This window comes from Dinoponera quadriceps, unplaced genomic scaffold (genome assembly GCF_001313825.1).
Source record: "Dinoponera quadriceps isolate SergipeBrazil2010 unplaced genomic scaffold, ASM131382v1 scaffold2167, whole genome shotgun sequence".
Lineage (NCBI taxonomy): Eukaryota > Metazoa > Arthropoda > Insecta > Hymenoptera > Formicidae > Dinoponera > Dinoponera quadriceps.
In genome coordinates, this window is record NW_014556702.1 from 1,995,994 (window position 1) to 2,009,245 (window position 13,252).

The 13,252-nt window shown below is 44.2% G+C and overlaps 1 protein-coding gene across 2 annotated transcripts in view; it reads right to left on the reverse strand.

The window, feature by feature from the left end:
- Positions 1 to 3,710: 3,710 nt before the first annotated feature.
- LOC106748000 (alkaline phosphatase-like) overlaps positions 3,711 to 13,252 on the reverse strand; it is a 206,526-nt gene continuing 196,984 nt past the window's right edge. For both annotated transcript variants that reach the window (XM_014626127.1, XM_014626128.1), the window contains one exon: positions 3,711 to 5,216. In XM_014626127.1, the coding sequence (XP_014481613.1) occupies positions 4,779 to 5,216 (438 nt within the window). In that variant the 3' untranslated portion in view covers positions 3,711 to 4,778. The remainder of the gene's footprint in view (positions 5,217 to 13,252) is intronic.

Below are 13,252 nucleotides of genomic sequence, written 5' to 3' on the forward strand. Positions count from 1 at the left end.
GATGTTAACATACATGTGTTAAATTAACACAAAAATTTGGGTGGGCCGTTTTGGACACGTGAAATATGTTAAATTTAATACAAATGTTTTTACTGCGAAGATTGCGCAGCCGTTTGAACACGGAAAATTTGTCATCTTCCTCGAAGAGCCACGAATTGAAATAATGCCCCAGTTTCGGGTCTCTCCTTAACCCTTTTAGTGCCGAACAACGATATATCGTCGTTCGCAATACTTGCGAAAAGTGCCAATGACGATATATCGTCGCGCATCCGAGGGCATCTTACTATTCGCATTGCAAGAAAGCTCTATCTCAAAATGAATTTATAAAACGTTATAAACGGTCTAATTTCATTGCGAAAGAATTAAAAAAATGGTTTTTGGGTTTAACTTTTGTTATATTCTATGCTGGCTGGTGCCGAGGCTCTGAATACGCTGGAGCGATAAGGTAGAAATTCGACACGGGACAGTTTCTCAGGTCCGATATTAGTTATTTTGTTAAAAATGATTGAAAATGTAATACTTATACTTCATACTATGTGATCTCCATAAAACTGTGATCAAACGATGATTATTCTTATGTGCAAATATTGTTTGTAGAAAAGAAATTTGTTTCTATGCTTTTCATCATGTTTTATATTGATGTTATTCGTATGATTTTCAACAAATATTGAAATATAATTGGCATTACTTTATTCTTTCTTTATTTCGTAATATGCTGTTTTTTTAATTTTGTAAATATCATTTTTAGTTTGGTTTTTATGAGCTTTTTCCCAAACCTTAGCAAATTCGTCAAATTGTCTCGGTATTCTTCGCATAGATACGATACTTTTGCTCGGCATTAAAAGGGTTAACCCGAAGAAATGAATTGAAAGTGTTCACGAAACGTCGGAAACAAATCCATGAAGGACCCGGCGGCGATAACTCGGTAGCTAAATTAAATATATTTCTACGCCGCGGAAGTCTAAAATATTATATGAAATAATGCTCATTCAAATAGAAATCTGTGATTTTTACGTTTACTTTAGGTGAGTCGAATGTATCATGGATTATATACACCAGCTTCTGAATTGTTTCTGACAAATTTATCACGGGTGATACATTGACCAGTGAACTTATTAACATTCGTCTGATAAAGAGCTTGTAATAAAGTTGCGATCTGTCCACGCTAATTTTGCCGGCACGTTCGCTGTTCGACGCGAAAGATCGTCAAGATGAAAGCGGCACGTGTTATATCACGCATGGTAAAAACCAATTAAAGAAATTACACGCTTTAAAATTCGGCGATATTTAAAATAATATTCCAGTGTTATCGCGCACACAATACGTTACGAAGCGTATTTCATTTTACGATTTCCGCTTTTCAAACGAACACCGCGCGTTTTTGTTCCTTCACGCACAATTCCAGGTCATACTTCGCGAAAGAACTGTAGTAGCAATTTGTTGACTGCCGATTTATAAAAGACCGCGGAATCAAAGCCGAAATTAAGCGCGCGCGTGGAAGAAAGCGATGAGCGATAGCGAAATGCCCCGCAAAATTCGCACGACCGTGTCGAAAGCGGGAATAGAATTTCGGTCTCTCTCTCTCTCTCTCAGATGTGTCCTCTGCGCGAGAACGGATTCTGAAGGATTGAGTACCGAGGGGACTCTCGTAGCTTGCAGCTGCGATTCCCTCGATGCCTGTCACAAATACATGAACCCTGTCCGGCGAATCTCGATTCTCGTGCGGCGCACAATCGCTATACATTACGGATGAATTTCAAAACACGAGCGACTCGGATTATCTAATCACGACCGTCGGCCGTGCCGGACTAATCCGCGAAATTAATGATGACTCGCTTTGATTGCCGCCGCCGGTCATGCGGCTAATCGCCACCTTGAGTCTCATCGTGACGACAGTTGCTTCTTGGATAACTAATCCATGACTCAAGAGAGTCGAAGTAAGCCAGAGAGAGAGAGAAAGAGAGGGAGTGTATGTGACATTAAATCGAAATGTGAAATGCCGACTTACGTCGTTTTTCCTCCGACCAATCGTACGAAATGAAAGCCAGCGGAAATGATTATATCCGCGTCGTGAGCGCATAGATCATGATTCGACAAACGATCGTACGAGCAAAGTGCAAAAATTCAAGCAAGCGTGAACCAGTGCTGCCACCTTTCTAATAACGATCACCCGGACGCTAGATTAAAAAAGAGGTCTCAGGATTGCGTGTGCATATGTACGTGTATTCTGTTTATTATTTTATATATTATAACAATAATAGTAATAATAATACATTTAAATAATGTATATAAGACGTGCAATAAGAAACGAAATATATATATTTCCGATATTCACCGCCAATATTGCAAATCCGCAGATTACCGCAGATTACGCCGCGTATATTGTAGATTCGTAACGCGAGCAGTGAATATCGAGACGCAGCCGCAGTGAACGTTTAATGATTATTGCTCTTGATTGATATATCCTCCTGGATCTATCAAGAATGTAAAGGAATACCCTAGTCACAGACAACAATCACTAAGCGCTCACTGAGCTGCTTTCTCTGGTGAACGCAATCATTCTTTCAGCGCCTCGAGGAAATAAATACCGTTAATATATTCGCCATGTAGGGAAATGTATTTTCCAATTGTTGAATTTCGACAAAACCAAAATTGGATAAAACCGGACAACCGTACGGAACCGAGCAACCGGGGAAAAACCGTTCGGAAAACCGGACGGTGGCAACACTGGCGTGAACAGAACGGGGTGCATCAGCAGGTGCTCCGCTGCGCGCGGTGAGGTCTCTCGCGATTCGGTGATTAAATCCTACCTGTAATTTACATTCGATGTGAGGGGGCGCGCAGTCCCGTGTAATTTTATACATCGTCCGCCCTTTGTCCTTAATGTATTTACATATTACACTCGGAACTCCCCCGCGGGCCGGGAGAGAGAGTTATTTCATACATTACGGCCTATCTGCTAGTTCAGCCGGGATCGGTAAGAGGCCGTGTTATCACTCGGTTCGTTGTCACGTGCTGCACCGCGTACCGGGAGATTTCCCGCGGAAACATGCTCCCGAGAATTACCCAATTCGTAGCTCGGGAGATGGGCGAAGGGATGTTCGATGTACGCGTAATGTATCGGGACCGTCGTTCCTTTCGAATTGGATATCCCAGGTTGACTTTCTCCCAGCAGAAAACGTCGTTCCCTTGGACGAGAGATCTAATTCTCCGAAATCTCACGATAGCCCCTCCGGAAAGAACATTAATTTCGAACGAGTTTCACGTCGTCGGGATCTTCATTTTCATCGGGAAATTCTGGATTCTGCCAAGTCAACGGTCCACGGCTGAAAGGAGCAGCGGTAGCTCCGAAACATTGTGCAGAGTCAATCTGTATCGGAGGCGCTAGAGATAACCCGATAAAATTAATCCCCTCACGCAAGGATTCGCCGCTTCGATCGGGAAGAAAAACCGTGTAGGGAAGTAACCGTGCAGTTGTGCTCTCATTATTAACCTTTTAGCCTCGAAGAGCGTATATACACATTCTGAGAAAGTTGCAGCTCATTGAGAATATCAGAATTTATTTTTAGAAAGTATTTACCGAATAGAAAAATCGAAATTTAGGACCATTTTACACTTACGTTCAGTAATTTATTTACAAATCAAAATATTTCAGAGATTAAATAAGTATTTACTTTCTTTTACAAGCTATTAAAATATACATAAATTGATAAAAATATAACTTAATTTAAGGGATTAAAAAAAATCATATGATTACGTTTACTTGATTCTAGGCACTACTTTCTTCTGTGCAACGGACGTTTGTCGTCTAGATAATTCTCACGTAACTTTTCACGTTTTCACTTTTTGTCCTAGGGAAAAATCACATATTGTCCTAACGTGCGCCACAGCTAAGAGTTTAAAAACAAATTCGCGCTAAATAATCGGCATTAAGTACGAAAATTCGAAGCGCAGCTCGTCGATAACCGAAAGGGCGAAAATTGCATGACGAAATTCTACAATTTCCTTCAGCGAAAGTTATGGAATAACGCGTGAGAACAGAAGATCCTGCTTCTGTAATTCGCTAACTCTCTTCGCGCCGAAGAAGCTGCGGAAAGTTTGCGGAATTCTTGGGCAGCGAACTTCAAACAAGAACTTGTATCAATTATAATTAAATTAAAAATGATTACACGAGACGGGAGGCGGAATCGATGGATCGTCCCGATAGCAGACCGAGGATGCATGAGAGGATTAAGGATACGTCGCGCGTGCGTATCTTCTTTTTGTCTCGGGCGTTCGTCCACGGACGCCCGATCCGTCGTCATTTGTCGGCCGTCGACTCTCACGAGGAATGCAAATACGCTTCCTCCTGGAGAGGAGATCGGTGATGAAGGATCCTCCGCCGTTATATCGCCCTCGAGAAGCTGTCTCTCTTCCTCACGCAGCTTTTCTACGGCTGCTTCCCCGAAGTCTGCGCGTCGCCGCTATATCGCACCGTTGGCACGCACCGGCGACGTTTCTCGGCGACCTCTGCGGTGAGTGACGTTGCTGAGAGCAAACGACCCATTTAACGGGTCACAGGGAGACGCACAACGATCACTACTCGTTCGGAACGAGAGAGAGAGAGAGAGCGGGCCGGCCCCGTCAAATTTACACTGCGGTCACTGCGCGCGTCGACCTTTATTAGGCGGCCGCCAGGATGCGGCTATTTCGGCCGGCTTCCTCCGCCGTGTCATGTACCACCGACGTCACGGGGGCTTGAGCCCTTCCAGTCCTCGAACGCGAAAGAGGGGGCCGCATTAACTCGTCCTTCCGAAGGGACACCGGGGAATCGGGCGGACAACGCCGGACGACAGCGAGAGCAACAACACCGGCAGCAGCAGTAGTAACGACGACGACGGGCCGGCCGATGAACGACGCGGCCCGGCGGCGGATTTCGTGGATGGATTTCGCGCCTGGTCGTTCATCACGTCGCTGGATATCGCCGCGCTGTTGGGCTCCGCCGAGGGACAGCTTATCGGCGCGGCGTTCATTGTGTCGCTGGCATTGGCGTTGTTCGTAGGATCCCGGGAGCAACGGCTGGCGTGATGGGCCAGGCAGGAGGCGTAGGCGATCGCGTGCGGGATGTAGCTCTGGTCGACACTGCCGGAGAACAGGGTGCTCGCGAGGGGCCCGATCGCGAACACCGGCACGTCCTCGCCGCCGTGCGTCGCCCACGCCCTCGGCACCCCCGCCGTCTGTAATTATATAGTCGTGAGGTGCGGTCAGCTCGGTGCGAATACTCGTCTCCGTCGCTCTCGCTCTTAACGGAGCTCAACCGTGGTCACCGTGGTGTGCAATGAAGAAGCGGAGACCGACGGAGGAAAAAGATTTTGCTCCGGCGCAGCAAATCGTTAATTACTGTAGGGGCAAGAAGATTTGTTTGGAGAAAATTTCGACAGCAAAAAGATTTGTTCAGAGTATCGAGGGGACGCTATATCCGTTGACGAACTTGATAAACGTCGAAAATGTAACGTCCTCTCCATTCTTGTATATGTTAACACATTATATTTTACACATGAGAACAATTTAACGGACGGTCTGAGAGAGAGAGAGAGAGATATATATATAACAAATATTATATAACGTAGAAGTAATGCAAACATTATACTTGTTACATAACATGTTATATTTAAGTTATATTGCTGTTATTCTGTGTGTCATAACTCATAATAAATAACAGTTTTGAAACACAGTTACATTGTGTGCATACAAACTCGACTATGTTACCTCAACATAAATAACGTATAGCAGCCGTTATGTTACGTGTTATTTCTACGTTATATAACAATTATATTCTCTGATTGGTGAGGAATATCTCTCGTAGTACACCTATGGTAGACTACGTTTAGTTTTTTTTCTGCGGAAAAATTAGCGTTGATTAAGATACGCGAAGGATCATTTGGGGGATCCATTGATGTTCGAGAAATACGTCTTAGAAATTTTATCTCGATCGAGATATTGCGAGAGGTGCCTCGAATATAGGTGCCGTTCGTTAGAGATGTACTCAGGAGTGAATAATGGGACGCAGTATAAGCGGCGAAAAATTCTGTCTTTAAACGAAGAAGTGTTGAAGATCGCGCTCCGTCTAGTCCCAGAATACTCCGTAGATTGCTCCAGGTAGTGGAGCATTATTTTTTAATGAATCGAGGCTGCTTTTATAATGACGACTGAGTACATATGTATGTGTGTGTGTGTGGTAATGAAACGGCGGATATAACTTTTCAGGACGCTTTACATGTAAATTGAAACAAGTTATCTTTATAGTGGGTAACGTCGAATTGTCACAGAAACGTATATATACACATACAAAATGCGTACCTACAACTCGCGCGTATAAAAGCGCTCGACTTATTTTCCTGGAAAATACGTTTACATTTTTCCGGAAACGTACATAAAATATGTACTTTTCTTATGAATACGTTCTAACTCGCGTAAAATAGTCCGAGAAAAATGTTTAGGACATCAGTTGTACGTTAAATTTCAACAAAATATAATTCCCATCGTTCTTAATTAAAATATTACAATAAGCGAGTCTTCGTGTGCGCATACATTTGTAATTAATTTTTAAATTGAATAATTAAATTAAATTAAATATCTCTGTTCATGCGAAATAAATTAATCGTTAATAAAATAATTATGCTGTTCTCACGTAAAGCAGAATAAAAGTTTCTTTGTTCATCGCAGAAAATTTGACTTTCATAATTCGTATCGCGATGAAAATAATGCGCGTATAATATAAAGTTATACTGCTTTTAGAGCGAAATAACTCCCTTCAACATTTCTTTTAACCTCTTCATAGCCACACCATTTTCTTCGACTGGTCTTAAAATGCGAGGAGGAAAAAGTTCTCGAAAATTAATTAAAGTTTATATAGAAAGGTTTTTGATAATACCGATGACGAATTTGAAGTCAAATTTAAACAATTTCTTGTCATAATGGCGGCTAATATGGCAAACTTAAAATGAATTTTGACGTTAATTTGCAATAAACGTAGACGTTTTTTAAACTTATCTAAATATTATATCTTATCTAAATATTAACTTTATTACACTTACCTAAATATTATATATTTCATTCATTATTAAATCTTAATATAACAAAATCACATGACGAGAATATTCGATAGTTCGACAAATTCTAATATTTCTGACAGGCATGTCTTTTTTCTAAGGTAACATTGTGCAAATCGGAACTCAAAAATCGAATTCAACATTTAGAGGCTCTGATGTAACAAAATATCTCATGACGAGAAAATGAATGTTTGCGGTAGGGAACGCGAAGTCCAAACTGGCGAAAATTCCCGCCATCGGCAGTCAAGGGGTCGACTCGAAACGCGTCCAATTTACCTTCGCGTACCTCGCGCTCCTCCAACGAGAGATCATTAATTCCCGCGTTTACACTTTTCCACCGTGCGTATTTTCGTACTTTTCGAAAAAATGAAACCAAGATGCAGAAATAAGATGCAGAAATCAGTGCCAAACGCTACCCGCCCTCATCCCCGTGCATTTCGCACCACGCTCTAAAACTGAACTACTATCACTTCCGCCAGAAGCGGCTCGTTTCAGGATTAATAGGGGGCGAAATTATAGCAGTCACGGTTCGGAAGCATCGCCGAAAGTTCTAACTACGCCACTGCGGGCTTCTTCTCTGCGTTTTATTCCGCCCTCCGGCTCGCTGCTGCAGAGTTCAAATGAGGCGCGCTGCCGCGGCGTAAGGGGAATTCTCTCGCAATATTTCCTTCTCGCCGTGAAAACCCTTTGCCGCGATCTCGCCCCGACGATCGGATGAAAGGCCACAGTGCGTCCCGAAGTAGTGCGGTCGACCCGGGAAGAAGTGGTTTTGCGCAATGAGGGTGGAACGAGGCTGCATGTCTGCGAGGAGACAACGAGCGCGGGGAATGCAGCTAGAGTTGCGACGATGGCTACGAGGAGATCTCCGCGTTTTATCTTTCTCTTCTTTTTTTCCCTTCCACTTCTTCTCCTCCGAATTTTCCTCTCCGAGTTCGCACTTGGACAGAAACGCGCGCGAAACTTTCGAGCGAGTCGCCGCGAGCCGCTCGAAATCAATCGCACGATGCATCGCAAATGATTTAACGCTTCCGTATCAAACGTGGCGGCGTGATTTTTATTCGTACGTAAAACGCAAAGATGCATCATCGTGGAAGCACTGAATATTGTTATTCCAACTTATGAATATATTCCGAGCCGTGATTTAAAAGGTATCCTTCTGATTTTACCGAAATTTACCCGAGATAGGAAGGCAAATATTCACGTCGGGAAACGCCACGTCAATCTCGTGCGTGCGTTTGATCGCAATTAACGAATGTACAAATATATGGTCGTTTCTTCTCCGATTCGTTTTTTTTTTCTTCGCCGGTAGGAAAAGGTATTAAATTTTAAGTTACGCGAAATCTCTCCGAGAATTTCCACGAGGACGGGGATACGAGGCAATAATACTAAAACGCGACGAATAGTCGTGTTTGTTCAAGATAAGCGTATAAAAAACCTCTTTCCTAGGAAAAGTACTCTCTCTACTGGCGTTAGTGCATTCCCTCCTGTCGCTCCTCCCCCCCCTCCCTCTCCGAAATCTTACCGGCGTCCACGCATCTCCCGAGAGAAATCCTGCGCCAGCGGCGATGATTGCGTAAGGCAACGTCCTCTCGCACTGAGCTAAGGGAAATAGCGTCTTAAGGAATTATGGTCCGTAGGGAGGGCGTTAAGTATCGTAAGAGGTTAGCGTTATCCACCATCCGTACACCCGGAGGCCGCTATTCCTATCGAATAATGTAAAGTAAGCGCCGAGATATCGCGCAAAGGCGAGTTGCATTCTTCACTCGCGCGCTTTATTCCGGGATTCCACGGAATGGAGCCACCGAGACGCCACCGGGTGTTCGGGATAAACAACGTTGGATATAAAAGCGATAACGACGATAACTATGTATCGGGAGGAAGAAACCGCGAACGCCTCGGATTCCCCGCACATTCGTTTACTTTTAATCCGCGCGTTTATCCGAAATTACCGCGACGTAAAGCGGGACGGTAGGACCGTCTGAGGTATTAATTCGATTCGTGACCCGTGAAATTAAACGCTTAATTATGCGTCGCTTCTCTGTTTATATTCTCGAATACCGGTCACGCATTAACGGCGTTGCCATCCAGCCACCGGAAGGAGAAAGGTGAAATAGTGACTACTCCTTGGCAGAAAAGGTGACAAAAAGTGACTTCTCAGACATCAAAATAATGACCAAAGATGGCATTTTATATCAAATTCCGAGAGTAATTAAATACTTAAGCAAAAAAGTAATACTTATTCTCACCTTCTTATCTGTCTTACATATCTTTGGGTAATTTGATATATAACGAGTTCTTTTTATAGTACGGTTTAAAAGTTTATAACAAGAGGAGACCAAAGGCATGAACGATGCAAATACACTTTCGAAACAATTTTATTAAATGAAGTAAATAGTATATTTTTATTAAATAAAAAGAGAACTTCTCAGTATGTTTGAAAAATATATACATGTCATCTTTCAGTTTCATATCTATTAAAACTTAACACATACATCAAATGAGAAGATAACGCAGAATTAATATAAAATTAACATATATAAGAAAAAAATAATAACAAAAAACAAAAAAAAAACAAGCATAGTCTAGTTACGGTCTAACCAATATCCATCTCAAACTTCGTTATTTACTCTTTCTCTCTTTGATTTTTTGTTAAAATAGTCTACAAGATTATTCTTTCCCTTATCTATAGCTTTTTCTTTGATTCTATAACTTCCTTCTTTTATTCTTGCGTTTCCCCGAGAAGCTTTGAAGCACCTGCAAGTATTATCTCGGCATGGGCTATTTCTTTCATATTCTTTTTTTCTATTCCTTTCTTTAGTTTCCCGCTGGCCTCTTTCAGCAGCTTGTCGTCTTACTTAGCTTTCAGATCTTCAAGTTGCAGCAAAAATATACACAGAACTCCTATGTTTGGCAAATTTAACGGTAGAACCCAGGATATCGGTTACATAATATTTTCTTTAGGGCGGAAACGTAAAAAGTGAAATGTTTTAGAAAATTTACACTTTTCACAGAGTTCACTCTAGAGAAGAAGATTCATGACCACCTGCGCGTTGATCATGAATCATCTCCTCTAATTTGAACTTGTGAAAAGTGTAAATTTTTTAATTTGAAAACATTTCGCTTTTCACGTTTCCGATCCACGGGGAGAAGTTACGCGATCGATATCCAGAAGAAAAAACACGACCACAGTGACCCATTTTGGAAGATAGTGAATTTTTCAGCGACTTGTCGAGAAAAAGTGACAATAAGTGGCTTGAGTAACTGGACGGTAGCGCCGCCGCGTTGATGAGCACGCGCTGTACAGATCGCGCTCGGCGTTTTCGTGATTCCCTAAGAAATAACGGCGATAAAATCGCGATCGAGAAGGACGGAAAGTAAGATCGTTCTTCTCGCGATCTGAAATTTCGATTTCACGACTCGCAGCGCTCCGCCGTCTCTTCTTCATAAAGTGAGCATTAGACGTTAATAAAAATGAAGGAAAGCTCTCTCTCGGCCGGCTGACGCTGCGCGGAGCAAAAAAGGCCAGCTAACGGCGCTGTGCGAGGCGGGGAGGGTTGTTTTAAGAAATCCGCAAAGGGGAGCGAGAAAGAGAGAGGCGCGGATATTTCATGCGGTCTGAACTGTGCGAGCCGTGAAGTCGGCCGCGCGAAACGGATTTGTACTACTTTGCGCCTCGGGTATGCCGAGAGTGCGTATAATGCAGCGATATATAGCGCCGGCGGGGCGGGAAAAAAGAAACGGGCGCGATGCGGGGCGAATTATCGGGGCTGAAGAATTCCCTGTTAATTCGCGCGCGCGCCGTATCGCGCACGGAGAGGAGAGAGACGGTCTTACTGGAATAGGTCCGATATCAACTCACCCCGCTGTTTAATTCGTTCTGGATATCCGGGAGGCATTAACTCCCGGCGCGCATAATCGCGGGCACAAATCACCGTGAGCAATAACGCGCTCCGTCTGCGGTTTTTATCGCACACCGTGATTCACATGTATGCATGTACGAAAGGCGACGGCGTCGGGATTCTTTTCGTGCGGAACGCTCGTCAAGTAAACACGTATACAGGGTTTATCAAAAGAGTGGGATATCTTGAAGACGTAGCGATTGATGAAAAGATGGTTCGGACAACAGTTGTTGAAGGGTGATAGAAGGGTGGTGTTGTTAACTGAAGGTGAAGGTGGTGAAAGTTAACTTCGTAGCATAGTCGATAATTCAAGGTCATTCCAAGGTCATTCCAGGCCAACCTTAATTTTTTCATGGATCATGCAGTTTTTTTTTTTAATACATATTTGTTTTTAACACAATTCTCCTCTAAACCCCACCTTTCCGGATCAATTTCCTCCGAATTGCCCCGTCTTCGGGATATTCCACTGTTTCCGCGATTTTTGATCAATCCTGTACATTCCGATGCTCACCGACGGTGATGCGCGCACGGAGTGGTATTAGCCCGGCACACGTGGGACATCCGTGCCGTGCAAAATTCAGATTCGCTGAAAATTGCCTGCGAATCTCGCACGGAACGGCTCCGCCGGTACATCGACAGCCGTTGTCTGTCAATTTAAGCTCGCGTTAAGACGTGATCGTGTCAGCCGCTGCGCTCTCTCGAGCTTTCTCGCTTTCGCTCTCGAGCGAAGCCCCCGTTCGCTCTTCTTCAGTTACAGTCGAGAAACGTAACATTGAACTGCCGTAAATCCATGGATTCGATGAATTCGTATTCATGCGTGTTGTTACGCGGGCACAATTTCAGGGCAGAAATCCGCGCGTGTACGTGTGTAAACGTACGCGCAAAGGCGGCGATCGGTAGCTCCGAGTCATTCCGTGTACGTTCTCGCGAGTTAAACAACTCCGATCGGAAATTAGGTCGGTGTTTACTTCGGCGACCAGCCGGCGTATGCGCGTTCGTATTACGCTCATGAGATTCGCAGCTAATACCGCGTCCGTACATCCAGATTTGCGCGTTTAATGCATACCTGACACTCACTGCGTAAATCACATTCTCGTAAAACGAGAGCAATCTCCCCGCGTAAAATACAGCCCGTTTCTTGTCCCGCCCGCGCGTTTCTCGCCCGCGGTGTATCGATTTATGCGAATTTACCGTTTACACGGTAGTGTTCGAGGACGGGCGATGCGGCAAAGCATGCGAGACGCGGGAGCTTATACGATACTCTGTCGCAGTATCTCAAGCATCTCCACCGCGGAACTACGCATCCGCTGGAACATTACGCGCATTCTAACAGATATAATAGCGGAGCGAGATGCTTCCTAATGAAATTCATTTCCCGAATAGCGCTCGAACGACGTGTAAAAGCATGCCGCGGACATACGGCCTGTAAACCTCTTAAGTCAGCGCGCGGAAACGCATTGTAACGCGTAAAGCTCCGCTCACTCTCTCTCTCTCTCTCTCCCTCTCTCTCTCTTCCACGGCTAAGTTTAACTTAGAACGAGCGAAACTTTCGCCGTAACTCGGAAACCCGGAAGCTTCTGTCAAGCATTTTTGAGCGGGCTTTGTATCCCGCGAGAGAAAAGAAGGGAGAAACCGCGAGGAATGCAAATTTTCCCCGGAGGTTGCTAATTTCCATTTAATTCGAATACAGAAACGTCTCCCGATACACGTCGATATTACACCCAGCGAGCAGCAATTTGCAAGAAAGATATCGAGATGCGACTTTTTCATTTGAACATTTTTAGACTTAAGATCTATTTGAATGCGTGGAAATATGAAATATTCCGCAACTCCGGTGTCTGCTTTTTCAGTTCCTTCCAATTTCTACTTCCCCGGAGCGCGATTATTTCTGTGATATCGCCCGAGGAAACTGCCAGCAGCATTAAACCGAACGCGAAACAATGCATGTAACTCGACGAGCACGCGTACATTTAATGATATCGGAATAATAATATTTGAAGGATGCTGTTCAGGCGCAACTAATGTTGCGTTTCTCTCGAACGTTCTCCGCAATAACGCGCCACGTAAAGCGGAACGTTGGGGTCGCAATGTTACGGCTGTCGCCCCGGCAATTCTGCCCGAGAGGTACCGAGATATTTCGCTCTTGCATCTCATAACGATCTCTCGTCTCGGTGAGCGACGAGGCCGGTCGGCGTGATTTATCGCCCGAACGGCCATCCGGATTTTAATCAGTTCCTTCCCCGACCACCTCCCCCCCCCCCC